The sequence below is a fragment of the Pseudopodoces humilis genome, chromosome 5 (genome assembly GCF_049639895.1).
Source record: "Pseudopodoces humilis isolate 2021_Gansu_Grassland_sample_001 chromosome 5, ASM4963989v1, whole genome shotgun sequence".
NCBI lineage: Eukaryota > Metazoa > Chordata > Aves > Passeriformes > Paridae > Pseudopodoces > Pseudopodoces humilis.
In genome coordinates this window covers 51434073-51460214 of record NC_142204.1, presented here as the reverse complement: position 1 = coordinate 51460214, position 26142 = coordinate 51434073, and the positions used below count along the sequence as shown (strand labels likewise).

Genomic DNA, 26142 nt, shown 5'->3' with positions numbered 1-26142 from the left:
GTTTGAATTTTATCTCAGGCTGCTTGTAGGTTTCTTCCTTTTTTTTTTTTTTGAATACATCTTTAAAGTTTTTGCTTTGGTTTTTCAAGTCCTTCATTTTTTTCATAGATCCTGTTCTTGAAATTTTATATACGTATACTAAATATACATGTACTGAATTTTTTTTGGCCTGTTCTCTTTTGCTACATTATTAAATTGTATTGTCTTGTAATTAATACTCCAGAGCACCTCTTCTGCTCTGCACCTCTCAAACTATGTCCTCTTCACATTTGAGACCGAATCCAGAGTAAGATCTTCTTTTGTGGGACTTAAATAAGCTGTTCAAGGATGCAATTCAAACCTGTGTCCCAAAATATTGTCATTATACCTTGTCCTAATGAGATATCAGTAAAGTGTATATGCCAAGAGTTGAAATCTTGAATTTGTAGCTCCTCTAATCTTGCTTAACATTTTGTAATCACACTGATCATTATAACTAGGGGATCAGTGGTACAGATTTTCAAGGATCATCAGCACTTTTTTTTTCCTCTGCAATATGTTGGTACTTTTCCGAGCTTTGCCCTCTCTCCATTGCTTAGTGTTGTGTGCACTGGTCAGCTGTCATGGACAGTTTAACTGAAGGGTGCACGTCTCTTCCTGCCTTTTCAGAGCACCTCTGAACATTGGCTGCGTCCACCTCAGTGACTAGGTCACACCCATCTGAAAAAGACGCTTTCCCTTGCCTGCCAACTGACCCACAGCTTCCAGTTTTAATACTCCCCCATGGCCTTTTTAATTTTCATTTTCACTGCTATCAGCCTGGTTCCATTATGATTAAGATGCAGTCAGCCTGTCCTGTGCTAGTGGCTGTCATCTAAAGTAGTTCTTAAGGTACTTACACCTTTCCTCCCTGTCACCTTGTCTACCCACTGAGACTCCAGATCTCTGCCAGCCTCTCAGGCAGCAAATGTGGAAGAGACAATATTTCTGAGAAAGCTATCATGAAGGTCTTGGGCTTTAACCTCTTGTCTGGCTGTGTGAATTTTATCTCTGGAGTCTTTACAGAGATAAAAGCAAATACTGGAATTCTCGCTGCAAGAAATCCTGTTTTGACCTCATTTATAAAGCTTTATTTTGGCTGAGCAAAATGTAGATCTAAAATTCACTGGTCTGAATCCTTTTATCATTAGAAAAGATTTGACTAGTGGAAAACATTAGAACAGGAGGCTACCATTCTCGGTGAGTAATAATAAGAAAAAAATAATCTCAGCAAAGTAAAAAATCCTTTTTCCAATTGGGGATATCCCAGTAAGATTTTATAGACAGGATTAAGAGAGGTTACAGTTGCCTGAGCATTGTATTCTCATTGGCCTGCGATATTGCATCATTCAGCAGACAAAAATGAAAAATAAAGCTATGAATGCAATCACTTTTTAATGTACATAATTTTAGGAGTGGGTATGGTTTAAGTGTAGATGATAAAATTTAAGAAAAATGCTTTTCCAAGGTATTTTTAGTATAATAGAAAAAATATGGAATATCTGCCAGCATTTATATCTCTAGAAATAAAAATACATGACATTTTTTTCCTTGTCTTAATCTAATTTTAGAATGAAATACAATATAAAGAATGCTGATTCACAGGTCCAGTTACAGTCATGGCTACAATGAGAAATAGTACCTCTTTTCAGGAAGATGACAATTAGACTCATCACAAACCTTTAAATATCCTTCAAAGTGATAATTTGGAAGTGATGCTTTCTGTCTTTTAGGGTTTTTTCTGCACTTAGGCCTAAAATGCTGGCAGGCTGATACTGCTGTGATATGTATGTACTCCATGGTAGACTACTGAAGAGGCTTTCTGCTTTTATTAGTACTTTGGATATGGGAGTCTTCTGCTAACATAATTTCATGCAAGTTGTATGCAGATACAACTTAAATTCATAAAACAGCTTTTATAATTCTGATAATTTTATGTTCCTCTTATTTTTTTCTTTCTCCTTTCTTTTTTTTCTTTTTTTTTTTTTTCTTTTTAATTTTTAAGATACTGTTTCCCTTTTGGACGTCCTGAAGGAGCTTTAAAGGCCACACTTTCATTACTTGAAAGGGTAAGTTTGAGAACGTACTTTAAGTTCTGCATGACTACTGATCATTTTTCTTTTGCATTCATCAGACTCATGTCTTCTCAGGTATTTTACTGCTGGTTCTAACTGTTTATTGGAATGATGGTTGTTTTTGTTTTTCTCTCATTGTCTTCCACAGAAGGCAAACAGCTGTTTTCTGTAGGGCTTATTTACTGGACTTTCACTTCAAGCCACTGAATTGCAGTCAGTGACTCTGTTCCTTTTTTATTTAACACTTATCCAGCATGACCTCTAAAGCAGTACAAGTCCGCTCTACAGCCCCCCTTTCCTGCTGTTTATGCCTTCTATGATGCTAATATACTCATATGTAATATTAAAAAACTTCTCTAAAATTCAAATAATATTCTATAAATGTATAATCTTAGTCAATTTAAGAAACAAAAGCTATACACAGCAAATCTGACATGGGTATCTATAAATATAAACTCCTGCCCAGCAAATCCTCTTGTATTGACTGGAAAGGAGAATACCTCATAATGATAAAGGCATCTCAGTCATCTCTGTGGAAAAAGGATTTTAAATTCCACCAGAGATTCCAAAAGAATTCTATCAGCAGGAGTCTGATGAAGGTATGAATTCAAAGAAAGTTTAGGTCCCAGGCTCTGTTGCTTTGCTACAATCTGAGAGTTTTGGTCCTGGCAAATATTAGTTATTCAGCAGTGCAGAACACTTAATGGATAGAGATTCTCTTAGAAAACCTCTGCCATGTTCAGAAAACACACAGGGAGTCTAGGCATATATGTTTTATTTCACTTACCATCTCAGTGATTGTAGTGCTCTGTAGGCTCCCTTGTGCTTTTTGAAACATCCACTTCCTCTCCCCATTCCTGCCATTACAAACGGCAGTGGTGCTCTAACTGGTGCTCAAGCAGCACCACTGTCAGTCTGGACTGGGAATAAATGTGCTTTCCTACATTTGTGGATGCAGAATGAGTTAGAACCATTCTATTTTACCTCTCCTTGAAAAATGTGAAGAAATATCAGACCAAGGACAAAAGGCTTTGAATATTGTAAATTCACTTGTTGATAACCCAGAAGCTATTAATTTGAAAAAGCAAGTAAACACAGAGAAGTCATTTTGTGTGCAGGTATTCTTGAAGTCTGCTTCTCAGCAATGTCTTCCTTATTAATATCTTCCCTGTTGCTGAACCTGTTTCTTTTCTACCAAGTCCTTCCCCAGACTGTATCTCTTGGTCCCTCTTTTAACAGTAACTTTTAGAACTATAAAGGTGTAGCTTGTCCAGGGGTCCACTTGAGAAGCATTTTTTGAGGTTGTGAGTTATATGAAATTTTATTATTTACATAAAAATGTGATAAAAACATACTGAGTTTCATTTATACTTACCTGTTAAAAGTTAATGGAGTGCAAAATTAAAGTGAAAATCCATGTGAATTATCCACAATTTTATTTTTTTTTTCTAATATAGTAACCCAGAGTACATTATGGTACATTTGTAGAAAGAGGTATGGATTCTTGGTTTACCTCATTTGCAATAGGTGAGGTACTCACATGTTTTGAAAACACTGGGATGGATTGTTCTTCTACTTGTCCATAATAAAATATTCTCCTGGAAGTTCAATGTTTTCCCTGCCCACTATATAGATGACATTTTATTCACAGCAAGGACATGTTGAATTTGAATGACTTCACCCTGTTGAAGAGTTCATGGTTCTGCAAAGGTGGAAGCTTTTCCACAGGTGAGAACCAAGCCACATCTTTAGTGGTAACCATGATCCAACTCATCCACGGAATGCTCTTGTTCCCCTGGTCTCGATGTCACCCGAAGACTGACTGGCATGCTGCAAGTTGCCAAACAGGAGGGATAAATTCTGTACAGGCAATCAAATCAGGGCTGGACAGAAACCTTCAAAGACAAAGATCCAGCCCAACAGATTAAATAGTTCCTTTTTGACTTCTGCCGTTAACTGTTATCAGATCTGTCATAACTTTAAGATACTTTTATCCTTTTCCTCTGGAGTTTGGGTAATAACTGTAATGAAGTGGTGTAATTGTCTCTGACACAGGTTTTAATGAAAGATATTGCCACTCCCATACCAGCAGAAGAGGTGAAGAAAGTGGTTAGAAAATGTCTGGAGAAGGCTGCCTTGATCAATTACACTCGACTTACAGAATATGCCAAAATAGAAGGTTAGTACAGCAATCAACTGCCCAAGTGGCTGTAAAAGCCAACAATGCCTATTAACTGCATATTCCGTGAGCAGCCTTTTCCCTTTCCAGAACAAACCCCTTCCACAGCAAGGGGAAATGTCTCATTAAAATCTCAGCTGGTGAACTGTGGAGCTTTTTCCTATTCATTGCTTTAATATGCCTCCTGGGACCCTGTTTGAATGAAAGACTAGGACTTCCTAATTTAAGTTGCCCTTTGTTCTTACTTTTGAATTCTTCATAAATTTAAGAGGTTGTTTATGGGTTATTTTTTATTTCTTTAGCTATTTCTAGGGATTAAAATATTGACAGGAAATTCTTAACAGCAGTGTCGTTGCCTTGAAATTTGAAAACTGTATAGATTATTTTCTGAACTATTTATGAGGCAGACAAATAGATGCTATTTATTTTTGCAGCTGTGTTATCAGTTGTATAATAATCTGATTATTAAAACCTTAATTACATCCTGATTTAATGAATTAAGGGGACAAAATACTAGATTTGAAGGTAATCAGTAGTTTTTCTGGAAGTTCAGTATATTCTACAAAGTATATTGTCAAATTAACTGAATTTTTTCTTAAAAAAATGGCCAGGATGCACAATATGATTTTATTATTTGTAAACATTATGTAGAACAAAAAGGAAGTCATAATAGTCAAATGCCTTGTCAAGACAGACTTTTACTCTCCATAAAGAACAAAAAAGCTAGAGATACTCCTGTCTAGATGTATTCAAGAACAGAAAGCTGTATGCACTGGATTTTTTGGAGCTAATCTCAGGAAAATATTGAAAGATTAATTCTGTTTTTAAATAGTACAGATTTTATGCAGGTTATTTTTTTTTAATACCATGTATTTCTAGCAATACACCAGAAGAAACAGAGCTAGCTTAGGAGCAAATTGAAGAAGCCTCATATATTTAGCAATATTATAAAGCCAACTTTTTTCCCATTTTTATCTCTGCTCGAATTCTCAGAAAAACATGAGTTAACTGATCTCACAAGTGATTAACAAAAGATCCATCTCATCACTATAGCAACCTGTATTATATCATGGAAGTAACAACATGAAACCATCCTAGTAACCAGTTTATCATAATTAATTATGATATCATGTTGTGTTAAAGAAAAAAAGGATGAATATTAAATCTATTCTGGAAAATTAAAAGGAAAAAAAGTGTTTTCCTTAGTCTTCATATTTCTGTATTCATAAAGGGAAATGTTAATGTTCAGTATTTAAGTCATGTATCAAAACTGTTGAAACAATGAATATAAAAATAGAAACATTTTTATAATATTACAAAAGTTTGCAAAAGATACCTGAACACACTGACAAAAAAATAGATTTGAAAGTTTTTTGCCATGATGTAAATGCATCTTTTCCCAAGATTTTTTACTGTATCCTAAAGAATTATGAGACTTCCCCTGAAGTAGCATAGTTTGCACTTTAGGATATTCACACTGTTAACACTGAGTGAGCTAGAACAGCACATGAAACTGACTCCCATATTTCAACTTGCAGTTTTCCTTTTTCTATTTATTGCCTTTTGGTTGGAACACAACTAGATTTATTTAAGTAGTTTTACACTCACATAGTTGTAAACTGAAAGCACAATACATCATTGCATGTATAAAGAGAAATAGGTGAAGTACTTTTCTGAGAATAAAAAACTGTTGTAAGTGAAGGACTGCAGCATCGTAATATCAGAAAATTCAATGTACTGGATTTCAGTAGCAATGAGACCTGTATTGGTATCTTTTGATACAGTGGTCATTAAAAGCATCCTACTTTTGTACCAATATAAATGTAATATTTTTCAGCAATAGGTTTCATTCTGCTTCTTTAGGTTTATAGGAGCATTATTGTATCTGTGCTTTGAAGTTACATTCTTCTCTTGAAAGTAATTTATGTTAGTGTTTGCATTAAATGCTTACTCCTCAAATTGTGTACAGAAAGCATAGAGTCTGTATCTTTATATTACTGATGTCCTCAAATGTGACTAGTATATATTTTTGAGATTTTTGTCCTTTTTCTATTCTTTTTAGTGAACAACATCCTATTAGTCAGTCAAAATGCAAATATTAGAAGATAATATCAGCTATAGACCAAAAACAAATGCCTAAGAAGTAGAGATACAAAGAAGATTCTAATACAAATAATATTCTCATATTCTTACTTTCTTTTATTCATTTAATATCATATATGTTTCTGAATTCCCAGGCACAATATGGATGCAAGTTCAGTGCCTGAACTTGAAATAAAGACTATATAGGGATAGTAAATGCAAATGTATTACTCAGAAACGTGCACCATTTCTCCCTCACATGAAAAAACCCTTCACCTGTGTGATGTACTCAAGATTTTAAGAAGCTATTAACTCCTTATGTGGTATTTATTCTTCTCTGGTTACATGAGAATTCTCATATATTCTGTATGTATTCTATATATATATGTATTCTATATATATATGTATTTTGTAACAATGTTTTTCTTTCCCTATTTTTTTTTTTATTTAGCAACAGTGGAAAAGGACTCAGGTGATTACTATTTGTGTGCATGTCTGCATGTATTACAGATGTGTTTTGTGACTGTTATTTTTTTCCTTGATTTGAACAATATGAAGATACTGATCAGAACATTTGTGAATATTAAAATTAATTTTGGTGTAGTTTAGCCCATGTTTTTACACTGATACTTAATTATGGTGTACCTATTTATTAGCAGTTTAGGTAATTTTCTGTTTTGGAATATGATTAAGTTGTATTTTCTGTTAAAGGGGTATGATGCAGAAAAGTTTAATTTTATTAAATTCAAAAACAGTTTGTATTTTGAGAGAATATAATTTCATAGTCCTCTGCAAAAAGTGTATCTGTTTTGTAACAGGATTGCTCAATTTATTAATGAAGGTCTTGCTAGGAAAAATAATCTTGTGAAGGTGGTTTTGCATTTCTCTGATATGGCTTTGTTTAGCAATATGTTTCTTTTTCTAGTTATACCTGTGGGTTACGGGGATGGTGGTTCTTTGTGTTCCTAATTTCATGAAGATGCTATGGTCTATATTCTCCAATAGTACAGGGAGGGGGTTTTGAGTTCTTATATCCCAATATTTAAAGATCATCATGCAACGAGCACAGCTGAATTGCTCTTTGCAGCTGAGTAGAACTGGCTGCATAGAAGTATGAGGGACTGTGCACATCTATGCTGTGAAACAGAGTTGTGCACTGCTTTGTCTTACACCCAAAGGAAGATGGATTGTGGATTTGTGGGGTTTCACAAACAATATCAACCACAGTTATGGGAAGGGGCATTGAGCTGGTAGTAGTCTTTCAATGAACTAATTTTCCATCTGGAAAGATAGACTGGTGTGATGACTACAAAGCTGCATGAATGTAGTTCAAAGAAGAGATCCTTGTCAATGAGGGGCTTGAAAATTACTAGCAAATTATTAAAACTACTTTCTTTAACAACTGTGTCCATAACTGAAGTGTCAGAAAATTCCACTGATTTCCGAGATTCATGCTGGTTTTTTGCTTAAAAGTTTTAAATGCCCTGTAAATAGGAGATCTATTTGGAATTTATAAATAAGGGAATAGGCAATTTCTGGTGGAATGGATATTCATGCCACAGTCTGTTAGGATGAGTTGATGGGAGCTCACATGGCTCAGATGATCTGCTGACCCCTCTGATCAACAGGGAAAGGTTCCTTAGGCAAGGGACTCCCAAGTGCTCTGGAGGTCCTTCAACGATTTCTCTGTGAAAGGCCAATCTCACAGCATCAAATACAAAACACCCTAAAGACAGTTTCCCTTCTAGCTAAGATACCTAAAGCTAGATAGCACAAATATTCTGTTTAATATTTTTATGCCTCTAGGTATTAAAGAAAATGTCTCTTGAAATTAGAAATTCGGAAACAATTGATTAAAATTAATTGAAAATTATTAGTGAATTTTTAGAGATTTTTTTTTCTTTTACCTCTGCACTCTAAAACTTCACATGTGCACTTTTATACAATGCATACACTTCTATGCAATGTGTACACTTCTATACAATGTGTATCACCTCAAGTACAAATCTTCCTTGTGCCAGGCACCTGCTAATCTTCATTTTTCTCTGTCTCTTTATGTGGGAAACCCAAAACCATTAAGCATAGATGACAGTTACAGGCACAGAAATAAATGAATAAATAAATGAATAAATAAATAAAATTACTGTACCTGGTTTTAGTCATTTTATATTAGGTTTCTCCGTGATTTGAAAGAAACCATTGCCCTTCTTAAGACAGGATAGCAAAGTTGTCCCTTAAGTGACCTGGCAAATAGCTAGATTAGAGAATGGATGAGAGGAAAGCCTATGACCTACAGTGAGTAAGTGTCACTGTCTGAGTTAGCTGAAGCTAGAGGTTTATAGGCTATGTTTATAATTTAGTTGCTTAATTAAATACCAATTCTGACTAAAAATGCAAATTGAAAATTAATCAGAAACTCAGAAAAAAAATAATTTTATTGAAAGGAACAGATAGAATGTGTCCACTGGAATTTTGTGTAGCACTGAACACATTTCTCTGATGCAAAAGACAAAGCTATTGAGACATATCCCAATACAATGACATTTTAGGGCCAAATCCTACTCCTGTTTTTTTCTCTTGCTGGATTCCTACAGATTACATAATGAACTTGATGTACAATATGCTTAGCTCAAATACCATATATTTTATTTTTGTGGAAAATAAGAAAACCTATTTCTAGACAACTGTTCTTTACCCTTTTACTTGTGCACTATATACTGATAATGAATCTTGAATTTCAGGAGTGTCCTTGTTAGGTAATATAGAGGTGAATATGCAGATTCTTTTTGTTGTGAGAACCCTTTCTCAGCAGTGTGCTTGCCAGGTTCCCTGATCTATTCCCCAAGTGCTCTCATTTTCACAGTCTCAGTTGAATAAGACTCTGAATGTTTTCCCAAAGACAGTGGTTACTTTCTTAATGGCAAACATGGTGGTATAAGCAGCATTTCCATCAACAGTATTTGTTTACAGTCAGGATGACATTTTATTGAGCCTCCCCCATCGTTGTACTGATATGAATATAGAATAGATTTTTTTAACAAAAGTTACATTTGCCATGGCAATTACACAAGGTTCAGCATGTCATTCCTTATTACATGTGCAGCTGAATTTCTTATGGAGTAGCTAATCTACTCAGTCAGTGTAATTACCATTATGAGGAGAAGAGCAGGAAACCTACTATTGTAATTTTGAACTATATCTAAGAACTGTCATATAATGCCCTGGTAGTTTGCAGCAAGGGTTTATAATTTGTCAAGGATATGAATCACAGCATCAGTACATGAAAATCTCTTTCTAAGTATGACCCATTTTTACTTCAGCGTATGCTGTCTTTAGACTGCACCACCTGAAAGTACTTTCTAAATCATTTTATGTATGGCATGTATTCCTGTCTTATTCAGTATTTAACTTACATTAGCTCTTCCTATAGATAATGTTGAACATAAACGGACCTGCCAGATTCTGAGGACAGAGACAAGCAGTATTCTTCATATGCATTTTGCATACTTGCTATGAAGAGCCTATAGAAATTTGCATGCCTCTGTTTTCTGTCCTTCAAAAAAGATGGCCTTCCTTACACAGACTTCTTTTTTTTTTTTCACTTATACACATCCATACACACAGAGTAATAAAATGCATTCTTTATTCCTTCTCAGAAATTAATGTTTTTCCCTATTAAATTTATTAGAAATCTGAATGGCTGAGGACTAATTAGTTCTGCTATTGCTGCTGTTATTGCCTGAGAAAAGACAGGAACTTATACACAACTACATTTTTCAGCACAGGGGCATTACCTTGCTGTACAGATATAAAAGGGATTTAAGTGGTAAATGTCTGGAAAGCAATCAGGGAAGAATCTGTCATTGTCCATGGATATTAATTTCTGAGGCAATAGACAGATTGTAAAGATTTGAATTATTCGTCAGTTGTCTTTTAGCTCACTATTATTAAAAGGCTGTAGTAACTCAGTATACTGGGCTCCTTCTTCCAAACAGTTTGAATAGAAGGAATAAGAATAAATTCTTTTAAAATTGGAGCAAATAGTTACTCTGGAGCGTACAATTGCTCAAAGACAAATCAGTTGTCATGCCAAAATTTGTTTCTATCAGAAGGACTGCCAAAGGCTGAATAAATGTTAACTCCATACAAGAGAAGGTCAGGAGACACTCAGAAGTTTGCTGGGTTTTAAGACATAGGTCATTAACATACTCATTACACACAAGTTTCTAAAGGAAGGGTAGTATGTAAATGCCCTCAAGGCTCAGAAGGATCTGTCTGGCTTAAAAAGAAGAACACTACAAACATTATTGAAGCTGAGAAGGCAAGTGGAGAGAGTCATTGTACATGGAGAGGACTTGATTAAAGCTCTCCATGCATGTTCATTTCACTGAACAAACAAAAGTGGGTTGCACAGCAGCATAGCACCTTCTTGGTCTCTGTTGTGCAACTGAATGGAAATGAGGATTTGGGCAAACATCCCTGGTTTCAGTTTTGGACCAGAGGTCTCTAAAAGAATCCCCAGGTTGTTAAGTATGCATCCTGATGCTCCTTTGTAAAAATGCCTACATCTTTTAACACTAGGGCTGAGTCAGTTTTTGTCACTGTGCTTCCCCTTTTCAGTCCCCTGCCTCACCCATAGGAAGATAATTTCAAGTCCTATTTGCTATGCAGGTGTATCACCTTCCAGTAAAATTAGTTCCCAAACATAAGCATGCCAACCTTGTCCTGTATCCCAAATGAGGGAGGGATAGTTTCATCCTTCATTAGCATTTTGTCATCTCCAGTTCCCCCGTGCTTTATGATGCATTTTTAGACAAGAGTTTATTTAGTACTCATGCAACCTAGGCTTTCAACTTGTCTCAGAGTAGCTGCCTACTCTTCATTTTTATAATTTCAGGAGTCTTTCTCTATTAAAGTTTGAATTCCACCTTCTTGAACAATGGTGACAAGAACTGTGCAAAGTCATCCCCATGAGATGTCTTGCACAGTACTCACAGTACTGTTATAACAGGAACATTTTATCTAATATAGTCAAGGAACGTGGGTTCTGATGTCTGTATCATGGTTGTGTCACACAGCTCTTCTCTGAAAAGTTAATTCAACCCAGTCTTACAGTTTTGATCATTTTGACATACTCCCAGATTATAGGAAATGTTTATTGCTGTTCATGTGTCAAAATGTATTGTCACTTCTTAAAATATTTTAATATGTATTTCTTTAACTTTTGAAGGTATTTTAATATGTTTCTCTCTCCCATCCAATTCTTGTTACTGCATCTGTCTGTTTCCTATGCTTTACACGTTGTCATATGCTCCTAATATTTATTCTAAAGTCCCTGGTGAAAATACAAGGGAAGCTAAGATGAATCTTCAAGGAATCTCTGAAGAATCATTTTTATGCACTTTCTCAGCACTGCTTATTCCCTTTCACTTGAGGCATCTTCTTTATACCCCACACTGTTTCTTTTTTAATCCTCATTTTCTTCAGCTCACCTGGTAGTTTTCCCATGAGGCAAAGCATCAAATGCTTTATTAAAGTTAGAATAGATGAGATCTACTGAATTTCTTTTATACAAGAATATCCTATCTAGGAAAGTACAAGTCCAGCTTACCTTTGCAAATCGCTGTTATATTTTTTTCTATTTTCTTTTTGTTTTATGTCCTCAATTAATAATTTCTTCAAATTTCATTTCAGTGAATCATATTCAACATCTCTTTTCCCTTCCCCTTCCCTGCCAGCATTAGATTTCAATAAGGCTCTGAATTTAGAGTCATAAAATATTCTGGTTTTTTAAAAATACTTTTTACTAAGTCTGTATTTTCAAATGCCAGTTTTCTCTCCATCTTATAGTGAGTTATTCATCAAATCAGTTCTCTTTATTCATGAAACCTTGCAGTTTGTCATGTTTATTATCTCCGAGTTTTATTCTACAGTATCAGGAAGTGCTGAGAATATTAGTTCTTTCCCCCTTTGAAGTGAAATTAGAAGTGAAGAAAGAAAGGAAAATACCAACTGCTTGTATCTGTGTTGCCAAAATTAGAATACAAAAAAAATCGTATATTAAGTGCTTTGATGATCAGCTGGAAAAAAAAAGAGATTTTTCTTCTGCTTTTACCTTTTTGATTTTATTTCTGTTTTTCAATGAACCAAGATTCCCTTTTTTGAAAAAAAAGAAACAAAACAAAGAACCAAGAACCTGTGATTGCTCTATTAAGGTAATTCCATTGAATACTATGATAAATTTTAAAAACTGGAAAATATTGTAGCATGACACAATAAAATGGTAGGTCATGGAGTACTAGGTGTAAACTCTAACTTTTTACAAATCTCATAGTCTTTCTGTACTTAGCTAATAATGGTAATTAATTCTATTTTTTCCCCTAGAATTTAAAATGCTATTGAAGTCGTAGAAAGCAATTATGGAAAGACTGGTTTCAGCTTCATAATTAAAGCTAAATTCCACTATTTGTATAAGGCTGGATTTTTATTTTTTTTTTAACAGAAAAATATAGAATGTCCTTCCAGATCTACCTCCTTACTTTTCCGTGCAGAATTAATTCTGTGAGAAATTGCACAAAAATTTAGCACAGTCAAATCTAAGTTATCTTATAATGTAAGTAATCTAAGTAATTTTATAATGGCTAGATTATACCAGTTTGGGGTTAACTCTTCAGAGTCAGTTTGGGTTTAGTAACATATCAGCTTCAAGCAATCTTGCAGGTTTCACATGTTAAAAAGACCAAATGAATGGGTCTGGAGCAGAGTTGGCTCCATAAAGCTCAAATTTTGATGTGTCTGTATTATCAATATACCTTGTGTCCTGCTTTACTGTAAGCCCGCTGAGGCTGGGAACTTGGGAGCTTCTCAGCATACTTGCCTTTTTTCCAATACCTCTGCCTGGAGACAGGTTGGCTTTGCTGAGGCTCTGGTTCTGGATATGCTTGTTTGAAGAAAAGGGAGAAGAATGATATACAAATCAGGGAAAACAAGGGATAAAAAATAAGGGATATATGGGATATATGCTGTGTCACTGAGGGGGAGACTGGCAGGCCAGAGACATGAGTCTCCTAGTTGCACTGTATTCATAACCAAGAGAAAAATACTTCTTTAATCAGCAGATTCCTGTGCTCAGGAAATGTCAATGAGAAATTAATCACACATGTTTAACAGCTTACATGCTGGGGAGAAAATGAGAGAGGTGAATTGTGCATTTCAAGTATAAACTCTCTTGTGGAAAGCAAGCTTAAGGTAGGTTTTAGACCCACTGTTGTTAGGTTTTAGACATCCTGATAGTCTCAAAAAGGAGGACTGGGGAGAAGTTCCCTGACCTGTGTGATGCAGGAGGTGAGACTGGATGATCTGACAGCCCCCTGTGGCCCAAGGCTCTGTTGGTTCATGAAGCAGTCACTTTTTCATTTCAGTAGCGGTTCACTCAGTTAACTTAGCTCATTTAACAATATTTTCTCGGTACCTATGTGACTCACTGGTAATGCATACTTGAGAAAGCATCCATTATTTGCAAAGCCTGGTTTGCTTTTTCATTTTGGCAGGATGTGAAGCTGGAAACAGATGATTGATGGCTTTTTCTGTTTATTTTCTAAAAGATGTCAAGCAGCATATTTACTGACTCGACTCCTGCTGCAACTTGTTAGTTTGAACAGTGTAAACACATCTTAACAACCTTTAGTAATTGTGGGAAGAAAGACATCAGGATTATAATGAAAACTGACAGCATTGATTTCCATTCCTGTAATTCCTTTATGCTTACAAAGACAAGAACAGTATTTGGCTCAGGTGTTTTGGAGGTTCTGAAACTTCCAAATAAGAATTTATTGCTACTCATATTTCGTACACACTACTTGCTTGGTTTTTTTTTTTAAAAAGAAAAGTTAATATTTCATTCTTTATTTCTCAAATTACTTCATAGTCCCTTGTTAATGGTGGATATTCATAAAACACATTCCTTAGAATTTGAATGGTCTTCAGTTAAAGAGAAAAATGGCTAGCTGGTGTGGTAACTTACACATGGAAAAGGAAGGTTTAGATGAAGTTTAAGTGAAATGTGGGGAAGTCTGTATCGGGCAAAAGAAATTACATGTACTGATTTATTCTGTGAATAAGTAAACAAAAAAAAAAACAAAACAAAAAACCAAAAACGAGACAGATTTGTCCAAGGATATAGACTGAGTTCAATTCTCTGCCACCTTTTCTTGTGAACAAATCTTCTAGGAAAATAATGGTTTTAAAAATATTGCAAATAGCTAGAAACATTAAGGGCAATTTGCATTTTTTAGCTGGTAATAAATAGTTTCAATGTAAACTAGTAAATAGCATGATGAGTTTTATGAAAATATGAAATTGGGATTGATTCAGTCTAATATAGCCCACATTTTTAGTCATTCCTGCCATGAAACATCAATTGGAAATGTGCCATACTCAAAGGTATATTTACAGTTTTCATACTCTTTTTCCTCCTAAACATGCTGATTCTATAGAAAAAAACTGTTCCTGATCATTAGTCCCACAATGACTAAAAACTTTAAAATGTCTAGGTTAAATCACTTATTATGACTCATTTATTCTTCTGCTAGCATCATCCCTGGTCAAAGGTTGGTCCTCTCCTTCCCAAGTGTTTCCACTTTGGGAACACTGTATTCCCACATCGCCTGTGTGTGAACGTTTCTGATCCTCTTTTTCATCCTTCATTTTATTAGGCTTATGATGTCTTTCAGACAAACACAACAAAAAAAAAAACCCTTTCTTTTCCATTTCTGATCAAAATCCATCATTTCAGCCCAGATGACCAGAACTGCATTTCCTTAATGTCTTGTTCAATGTAATTGGTACTTGCCCAAGACTGTATTTCTCTTTCATTGTGATCTTGTCACAGTGGTGGAGCAGGATAATCTCAACAGTTAGATGGTAAATCCTTTTTCCCCTGCTCTCCCTAGTGATAATGATATCCGTTCAATAGCCATTTTTAGGGCATCTTGAGCTAATTGCAAGTGTGGAATAAGTTTATTCTGGTGCAAAAATGCAACATGAGATTCAACATAATTATTAGAATTGGTTTCTTAATAATTTAGAGGAGTCCTTCTAGGATATAATTTTTGAGTATTTTACATCTTATTTAGTTTCATTAGGAATGTATGCAATTGTGAATGCAATTATTTTGTTTACTTGGTTAGTGGTGAAGTAATAAAGATCAGGCTGAGTTTGTATCAAAATTAGATGTTTATGCTGAAATCAGATGTTCCAGTCATGCTCTGTATTAATGTCACTGGTTTATTCCTAAGACTCATTAACATCAGTGACACTGCTAGTGATGTATATGATCTGTATCAATTGTACTTGCTATGTGTTCAGGGAGGGGAGGACACTGACGACTAGAAGAAAGAGCAATTGCAGTCCACGGTAAGTGTAGAAACCACTGGTTTAGTCTCAATCAAATAGTAGTCTTTATAATATAAAACCTTAATAATAGTCACTTGGCCAATCCTTTATAATCTCTATTCAATATATATTGAATATATAGAATATATTCTATATATTCTATATATATTCAATATATATTCATATATTGTTATATATTAATATATATGAATATATTAATATATTGTTCTATTCATATAATATATATATATTCATATAAACATTGTACAGTATAAAAATTGTAAATGCAATACAGTACAGTATTGATAATAATGGTCTTGGCATTATGAATGGGGTTTTGTGCCTGGTGTGTGCTTTGTGCTTGACCCATGTTCCTACACTAACTCTTTCTTGAGCTAAATTCTGGTTTTAGAAAAAAGACTATTTCAATGTAACTGGTTATGTGTTCTCTTTTAATAAAATTTAAGGAATTCTTTGTAGTTGCTTCAATAACTAATTTTCCTGCTTGGTTTTTGCATGAAAACAATGGGGAGTTTTAGTCACTTTTAAGTAGATGCTTGCTGGAGATTCTAATCCAGTGTTTCTTCAAAAATTACACCAAAGCTGTATCATCACTGTAATATGCATTAGTGTGTTAGTGCTGGAGAACTGGACAAGGTCACTTGCCTGACGTGGTTTTAAACCAGTAACTAAAAAAAATTACTTATTTCTTGCTGTGAGATATGGATTAGAACAAGAGCAAAACAGGCTTAAAACTTAAAAGAAATAAAGACAGTTTATTAACAAAACTACAGGAATAAAAATACCAGAATAAACTTCCAGAATACTCTTTTATCTCTCACTACTTGACCATTCCTTTGTACACGTGACAACATAGAGATAAAAAACTTTAGAATTTTCATGGTTAAAAACAGTCCCAATTCTTGTTACAGTCTATTCATCAGTCTTTGTAGAGAAACAGAAGTCTTCTTTTGTTAATCTATGGAGTTTCTCACAAGAAAACTATTGCTGTTATAGTTTTCCATTGCCCTGATGCCAGCTGCCTAGAATCTGTCATCAGATTTTCTCCTCCCATTTCACATCACTCTGAGGTGTGTATGGGTCAATGAGTCTAGGGATGTCATTTTAAGGATGAGTTATTCAAAGGCAAAAGTCTTCTTCATCTGTCTCTGTGAGCTTTCCTGGAAAACAGTTTTCTCATTGCCCCCAAGGCTTCAAATCTTCGCTCAACTCAGTTCCAGCAACTCACTGTATCACAATTACTCTCTCTTTTGCTCAAAATCCACACTTGGAACACTCCATTCCTCCCAATATACTTTGTCATGAATTAAAGGAGTTTTTTTAAACTACTATTGTCCATCTCCATAGCTTTAACAGAAAGATATTTCAGCTGTAAAGCATCTCCTTATTCTCTCTTCCCCATTTAAAACTTAACTCTTTTCTTCACTGTTTTAGTGGTTTTATGATGTCTCTTTTATGTTGACTGTCTTTCTCTCTCTCTCTGTCTTTCTGGGAAAAAGGAGTAATCTGTACATTCTATCCAGGTAGTAAAAGAATTAAAAGCCTTAGAAAAGCTGTAACAGTTCATGGTGTCAGGTTTCAGTCCAGCAGCAGAAACTGAAAACTAAACCAGGCTGCCGGCTCTGCTTTCTTTTCCTCCCCCCCGCCCTTCGTCCTCTGCAGCCTTGTCCGGCCGGGGTGAGGGGGGAAGGAGGAGGCCACGACAGGGCCTTGTCACCTTCTCAAAAGCCGGAAACAAAAGAGCACAAGAGAGCTCTGACTGTACATCTTAAGGGGGTGTTCACAAGTTGACTTAACTTTTTAATGGTCAAAACTGCTCTCAGTTCTTAGAAATGACTGATAATTGGTCGGGAGGAAAGACTCCCATCAGCCACCAGCAGTTTCAACTTCCTTAGCTCTCAAAACCACCTTAAAGGTAAAGTCACCCCATGACACTGCCTTTAAAATGTCTGGAATGTTGTTTTGACTTGATAGAAAAGTTGTGTTAAATATATTTCTTGCATGCAGATTGATATTCTTACTAACATCAAGGAGATTATGTGAATTGTCTAATTAATCTGCTAATGTTCTATGTAATGATGAATGCAAAGTGGGAAGGAAATGCCAATAGAATTTCCTGCATATGAAGATGTGTATTCACATGATTGGCTAGCCATGTGATCCATAAGCATGCACAAAAAGTGAGAAAACAGAATTCCTGAAACACTCACTGACCTTGCCGGCTTTATAAGTTCTCTGCAAATCTGGTTAATGTGACCATACTTTATATATGATTATATTGTACATCACTTCCATCATCCCATGATTTGTGCTTAGCAAGAAGAGTTTTGTTAGGTAAACAAGCTCTAATAGCTAATGCTCAAGTTATCCCTAATGATACAAATTATGTAGCTGGACAAGTTACTTCTACTGATTAAAATATCTTTGTAAAAAACTTCTGTTGGACTCTTCCCTTATCTCCTGTGATTCTTTCTGAAATCTAGTGCTATGTTTTTTTTAATTGCAAACTAATTGGTTTTTAATTTCCCTGTATTTTAGTTACATTTGATTTACCTTTGTTGTTTCCTTTCTTTTTGAAGTCTTCTAGGTAGAATGAGTGAGCTTCATGTCATTTGTAACTTTTGCATTTGTGCTTCTTTTAGGTGGAATTTTTAGTAGGCTTGTGTTAATTCTAAGATCCTTATTTCATAATGCTACTTTTTGCTATGGTACTGAAAAGAATGCAAATTCACCTTTACTGATGGACAGCAGGTAGAAAATTAGTTATTTGAATAAATAGTTATTAGAAATTAGTTGTGTGAATTATTGTGGTTTTCATTTTTCTTATTTTTGAATATGCCTAGAATGGAATGTCTTTTTTTGATGAAACATTTGGAATTTTTCATTGCTGCAAAAGGTATGAGTTTTGCTGATGACAGTTATGAGTCATCTGGAGAGAAGACATTCTACTGACAATAACAAAAAAGGTCTCCGCTCTCTGCTTTGTATATATGGCCTCGAAGAGAAAAAGAACTTCCTTATTGCAAAAATTTATCATCTAATACAGTGATGCACCTGTTATTTCTCACATATTAAATCAGATGATGTTTACTATGACCACTGATGCCCTTGTGAATTATTTTCTCTTTTTAGTATCTGGACATTCCGCTCTGTTTATGTGTATTAAATTATTATCCTTAACACTTGAAATCTCTTTTATTTTAGAAATTTGTCAGTTTGCACCATTCCCACTAGTTTCTGGCATCATTTTCACTTACTGTAAATCATATTTGTAACTAAATTTTGGTTTACATTTTGTGTTCATACAGAGACCATGAATCAAGCAACACCTGCAAGAAAACTGGAAGAGGTTCTTCACCTTGCAGAACTCTGTATTGAAGTATTGCAGCAAAATGAAGAGCATCATTCCGAGGTGAGACTGTAATTGCATTTTCTGTAGAGAATGGTTTGTTCCTAGATTTTCTCTCCCCTGATGCAAAGCAAGTCTGTCAAGAAATATCTTAGTTTTACTTTCTGACATATGTTTAAGGCAGCTCACATTTACAGAGTAATAGCAGACTTGAAGCTTATGTAAAGTGAAGTGAAATAAAACTCTACTTCAATTCACTTGAATGAGCTGTAGGTTTGGAGACGAAAATTAAAGAGCATAAAAAAGAGAAAGCACCTTTGTGCTGGAGGTGATGAAATGGTACGGAAAACATTCATAGCCTTATACAGTTTTTCCTTCCAACTTTTCACCCGACGTTCGGAATAGAAGGAAAATATAACTGAATGCTGGTTTTCATCATCCTATATAGATCTAGAGTATAGACAGAAAAATAATAATAGTTATAATAATCTCATTCCCATTGTTCTTCTGTTGATTGGAAAAGTATGCTTTTAAACTTGTGCTTTTAAAATGGCATTGTAATGTAGAAGAAATGAAATAAAACAATTTTATGTTTCTTACTTTCACATCTTTTGCTTCATGACACAGAAACCATAATAACTAGAATTCTAGCACCTCTTATCTCAAGGAATTACAAAACTTAACTTGGCCAGATACACTTGTATATATTATTGAAATTTAATTAGTAAATACAGTTTTCTAAGGTTCAGGAAATTGCTTTTAAAATGTTCACAAAAAACTCTATAAATATTTTTTTTGGAAAATATGCAAAGGGATAAACATTATTTAGTATATATAGTTATAAAATATGATCATTCAAAACATCTGGTTTTATATCACACTATGGAATCTGGTTTTTAGCTTACATCTGTCATGTGTGAACTTGTTATAGATGTTTTATCTTATACTGAAGAAACAGCTGTTTTGATGATTTGAAATTAATTCCCTGGAGGTCCTGTTCTACACTACTGTTGCCACTGTGTTACAATGTAATGATTACTTAATAAAATGTATACATTGTGGTCTTTGTCTTTTGAGGATCTGCATGATGGTAGGAAAATTTGACTTCTGTGTGAAAAGAACACAGAAACAAAACCCATATCAAAGCACATATATATGATTAAGCATCTCTTTTCAAAGATTGCTTTCTATACTACCTATTTGCAGTCAGAGATGTGGTGTTTTTCAGAAGAGTAAATATATTGCATGTGCCTTCAGAAAAACTTATTCATCAAAAGTTCGCAATCTAATCTAAGATACCTTGAAAAGAATGAAGATAGTGGTAAGGTTGTTTCCCCCTTCCTTCATTCATGTAATGTATGTTCAATTTCAATGAAATTCAATGTTAAAATATATCTGAGAAAAAGATTGCCAAATAATACATTCCCTACTCAAAAGTGGGTATTAAGTATGGTGACTTCACATCATAATGTTATGCAAATGTTCAGTGTTTGATGCTACAGTTGATGAAAAGGATCAGTAATCTGTAAAACAATATATCACATTTTTTAATACTAGATTTTTTTTTTCTTTTTTACAAATTTCGGGGATTCCCAAAGGGAAGAGAGGTATGTGATTCCAACTAAGCATTGTTTTGCTCTGCTCATACATGGAGCTGTGCATTGAACATGTAGCAAAAAGTGTTTTGATGATTTCTGGTGTTGCATAGCTACATTCATGTGTCTTCTAGAATCTAAGAACTCCATTTTTCCTTTAATCCTTTAATTTGGTCAATGTTTCTGTTCTCCTAGAATGTGTGTCACCAATTGCTAATTGCTTTTAGTCTATTATTATCCATAACAACTGTGCTGTTACATTTAGCTCTTTTTTTTTTTTTAATTATTCTTTCTTGCTGCCCAAGTAATGATGCATAACTCTTGAGAGAGTCAGAAGAATTTCTGTCTGGGTTCAAAGTGTCATTTACAATGAGGAAGAAAATGGAGAGAAAATATGCTCATTTCCTAGTTTTGGTTTTGCTTTGTTTTGAAATTTTGGCAATATTTTCTGAAAAGTTTTTTTTTTTTTTCTTAGAAGGGTCCCCTACCAGTACCTATATACATTTTTTTTATTTTCATGTAGGTATTTTCTAGAGTAAGGAATCTGTTCTTTTAATTAACTCCTACTTAAACAGGCTTCATTAATAAGAAATTTCTTCCAGTTTGATTAAAGACTCTATTTCAAACTCTTGCCAAAGTTTATGAAGCCTCTTCTCCTCACTATGGTTCAAGTTGTCATCCTTCAATCCTGCCACTGGAACACACAAAGTACTTTTCAGTAATAGCAGGGCATGCCAGCATTTCTTTAAAACCCTTTGCCAATTCATCATTTCTCCATTTGCCCCATGCCAGAAAGAACTACAGACAGTTGTCAGAAAGTCCATGATACAAAAACACATTTTTAGACCACTTTACAGAAGTTGTCTTTTATGGTATGCCTTTCAGACCTGACTACGTAATTCTACACCACCCAGGGCCTACATTCCATAAATGCAAATGAAGATTTCTGTGAATTTATTTGAAGCTGAGGGGATTGAGCTCTTCTGTAGATAAAACTACAGATGTTCCATGTTGGCAACTCCAAAATATTCAAAATTGTATATTCAAAATGAGTGGCATAAGTTTGAAAGCAGTGACATCTTCCTGTGTTGCATGTGTAGGCATTTCTCACTGTCAGATGTTCTTATAAACTCTGAGCAAAACACTCTCAGCAGGATTCAGTGTTCATCTTGTTTCATAAACTCCTTTCACCTTTATCTGTAACTGCAGGATCACAGAGCTCCCTCTGATCCAATGCTCGGCTCCAATACTGACATTTAAAATCCTAGATTTACATGACAATAAAAAAGTACAATAGTTATATGTCTTTAATGAAGAGCTGGCTTTACTTGCTGATATTATTCACAGATTTCTTCTCTTCTTTAAGGATTGCCTAAGAATATACATTTTTGCCAGAGAAAACTGTTCCAACATGTTCAGTTGCTGGAAATTGGTGTTGACATTAGTGAACTTATAAAAGATTTATGGCATTTGTACAAGGAAAGCTGAATGTCTTCCTCAGAAGAAGCTGACATCTTTAAGGCAAAAGTCGGAATTAAAATCACTCTCTAGATGTTAAAAAAAACCCTCAGACTTCAAGGAATAAAAATTCACAATAAACCTTTTCATCCTTTTTGATTACCAAATGAATTCAAAATGTATTCATAAAGATATATTTTAAAAATAAATTCATCTGCTTTAGAATTTAATGAAATCAAAAGTAACATACAGTCATTTTTTGAAGGGTGAGGCCTTCACGCTTTTCTTTGCTCTCTGAAAAAAGTTGCAGGCATTTATATTCTCTTTTTTGATTTTTTTGATGTTATATTTTTATTCTGATCATATCACCTTTCCCACAATAATCTGTGTGATTTCTTACATTTTTTGATGCAAAGTTTTATAAAATATTTTCACATGTTTCTACTTGGCCCATTCTTCCTCCCCAAATGAGACAGGACGTGGTATGTCACTCAGATGTATTCTGACATAGATAGAGCACATCTCTTTGCTTTGATTCATGCTTATTAATTCTGTTTTTTCATGTTTGCAGGCATTTGCTTGGTGGCCAGAACTGCTGGCTGAGCATGCAGAGAAGTTTTTGTCTCTGTATTCTGTCGATATGGATTCAGCACTTGAGGCACAGCCACAGGACTCCTGGGACAGCTTCCCACTTTTCCAGCTGCTGAATAATGCCCTCAGGAATGACAGTAAGATCTTAACTTTTTACATACTGTCTGGGTAAGATTTTTCAATGTACCCACACCTTAGAAATTTGTTTTTTGTGTTTTTAAATAGGATAATCCACAAAATAAAAGTGGCAATGCCTGTTTTTATGATACATATCTTTGTGTTCCATTTCCTGCAAGCTGAGCAGTTGCTCTCTATCCTTGTACCATTTCAGTCCTTATTCTGGCAGTGCATTAACCACTTGGTATTCACAATTTGCTCAGTTTTGAGTCAATTATGTACAAGTAGCACAAGAGGTATTGATAGTTTGCATTTAATCTATATTGCTTAAATAAAGTTGTAGTTTAGATTTCCTTCTAAGCCTTCTAAACTTCTTTCACACTAGTTATGTCTGTAAAGGTGTAGTAGTGTTAGCATGAATGTAATAAAATACACACAAAAAAAATTCTGTTTGGATCCTTTGTTGAGCCAACTGCAACTTCAGAAACATTAAAATTGCCATGATGCCGCTTGAGAAGGTTGCTGAAAAGGGTGCAGGAATTTTTCAGTCTTAGTGTGTATCTCAGAAGAGCTGGACTCCTGAAAGGTGGATTGTGCACCTCTTTAAGTGATGTCCAACCATCTAAAATTCAGGTTAAAAATATGAAGCCTATATTCAGATGGGATATTCAGATTCTTCTCCTACCATCATACATCTTCAGTTTAGGAATCACATCTCTAGTTGTGATGTTACATGCACTTAAAACAATTCTTTGGTTTCTGAAAACTGTGTAGGTATTTTACAGTAGTCTTACAAGAAGGATTTGTGACACTAGTTTTAACTTTATTGTTGTGTCATTTGTGTTCCTTTGATCTTTGGTTCCAACCTGAGAGAAGTGTTAGAAACAAACAAGGGTTGTCCTCACATGCAGGAGATTGCTTATAGGCTGCTGACTTTTCTTTCCTTAAAAAAGTAAACATATAATAATGTTAAATTACTAGAACAGGCTTAAGAAAGGCATTCTATGAAAACTTTCATGTTGAAGCAACTATTACAAGAATTGTAAAACTTTAACTAAAGGACATGAAAAAACTGTTGTATGAAATATCACACCTGTATTCCAATTTCAGTAATTCCCTAATGGTAATAGATATATTAAATGACAGTTTCTGGCAGGTGAAAGCCATCTGGAAAATTACACACTTTTTCTTTTTCCAGAACTACTGGAAAGCAACCATGGAAATTAGTCACCTATTAATCAGAGGACATGTTTGCAAGTGGCAAGTGACCATTCTACCAGGAAGTGATTCCCAAGTGGAACATACCTCAGTGCTTATTCTTTAATTAACAGCCTTTTCACCTTGCAACTGCATAAAAAGCATTAGCAAGAGTGTCCCATGCTTATATAATCAATTTTAATGCCTTCCAAGGTAAAATTAGTAATTCTGACTTTACCCTAAGTGAAAACCTTGTCCTGAAAACTATCACCTTCATAAAGATATATTTAGAAAAAGAATCTAAAAAGGGAAAAACTGGAATGTGGTCTCATGAGGATAAAAAGGCTAGTGTTAATAATTAACAAGGAGAGTGAAGTGGAGTAAATTAGCCATAATAGAGCCCACAGTGACTGGCAAAGTCACCTCTCATTATCAAAAAACTCATTAGGAAATGAAGAGGTGGAAATCCCACTGGGTTATTCTCACTCTGTGGCTATATCAGAGATTACTTTTCAGACTTCTTTCAAATGAAGAACAGTTAGGTCACCATATTGCATATTAGGCTAATCTTCACTGAAATTTGGAGGACTGACACCTGCATGTTATTCTATCTCAAGAACATTAAATGAGCTCTAAATCTTTGGTGCATGCATCAGTTTTCACATAAACCTGACATGAGAGGACTCCTAACAATAAAGAAACAATCTTACATCTACAGCATTAAAGAAAACTTGCATGTAAAACTATTTTTATAACTACGCCACTAAAGTATAATAAAAAAACCTTTGAGATAATGGAAATTCATATTCATGTATGTTCAAATAATAGTGAATGTGCTATTTTACACAATGTAAAAAACATGGTGCAAGATTCAATGAGAAAAAAATGCATTTTCCAATGTGGTGTATAATTTTTTATAAAGAGAAGGGAGGATGGGGAAGTCCTGACTGAAGCTTCTCATTTCTTTCATGAAGGACTTCATTTTGTGTCACCCTGAGACTCTCCATTATCTTCTGACATTATTCCAAAAGGCAGAGTATATCAATGATTGCATTCCTGTTTAGTCTAACTGAAGAACTTTATAAAATGGAGGGAGGGAGGAGGATGATCTTCCCATCTTGTAAAATATTTCAGCTTTTCTTATGAGACCTAACCACAAAAAGTTATTTTAAAAATTGCATTCACTGTGGAGATGAATAATAGATTGAAGATAAATTTAATGTGTTTTCTCAAATTGTAAATATTTGAAATAATTATTGTAGCTGCTTTTAAAATATACATTTTAATGATCTCCAGAGTTATTATTGTCCACACACAATTACGCCTGACTCTGTGAAGCTTTGCAGATTGTACAGTGATACAGTTCTCAACATCTCCCTGTGATATCAGAATTATTTTTTCTGGAATTAGATATTCATAAAGGGAAGAAAAACATAGCTGTCCCAGGATTGTGTCTTATTCTCTGTAATGACTGTGTTACTTTTTGTCCACAGAGCCTATAAATTATGTTGTAAGGGACCTGCTTTAGATGGCAATTTACTTTCTGTGGTTGTTTAATTATTCAGATTAATCTTCTGATTAATTCTGATTCTTAATCTTTTTAGTGCTCAAAAGATAGACATGTATTAATTTCTCTTCATTTAACATGGTGTGAGAGATATCTTTCAGTGGCATATGCCTAGTTAGATGGAGAGTCTGCATATTTTGCTTGTTTTAGAGGGTTTCCAACTCTATATTCAGTATGGTGATCATTTCCTTACTGAGTTTTTTCTCCAAGTGTCACTTACTGACACTTTGTCCTGTGCTGTTGCTCAGCACTATTGCATTGCTACCTTGGCACAAACCAGTCAAAACTAGGAGTATTATGAAGGGAACTCACAATCTTCATTCTCATTCAGATATTACCCAGTGGAATGTCAGTGCACCTGCTCTAACTCTGCCAGAGTCTGCTGTAAAGGGTAGAGAGTCTGGTGAAGCTCATTTAGAAAAGCAGCATGTTGAGTGTTAGTCGTTTGAAAGGAATTCTCTGATACGTTTTGTTCCATTGCTGTTGTGGAGTGGCAAACG

The 26142-nt window shown here is 34.6% G+C and overlaps 1 protein-coding gene across 10 annotated transcripts in view; it reads left to right on the top strand.

Moving 5' to 3' along the window:
- The window catches only part of CADPS2 (calcium dependent secretion activator 2), a 282371-nt gene that overhangs the window by 204212 nt on the left and 52017 nt on the right, over window positions 1-26142 (top strand). For 6 of the 10 annotated variants that reach the window (XM_088054888.1, XM_088054887.1, XM_088054884.1 and 3 more), the window contains exons 15-19: window positions 2024-2087; window positions 4149-4272; window positions 6806-6826; window positions 19077-19180; window positions 22742-22898. In XM_088054888.1, coding sequence (XP_087911014.1) covers window positions 2024-2087; window positions 4149-4272; window positions 6806-6826; window positions 19077-19180; window positions 22742-22898 — 470 coding nt within the window. The remainder of the gene's footprint in view (window positions 1-2023; window positions 2088-4148; window positions 4273-6805; window positions 6827-19076; window positions 19181-22741; window positions 22899-26142) is intronic. The other 4 variants (XM_005519231.2, XM_005519232.2, XM_088054886.1 and 1 more) reach the window with 1 other exon arrangement.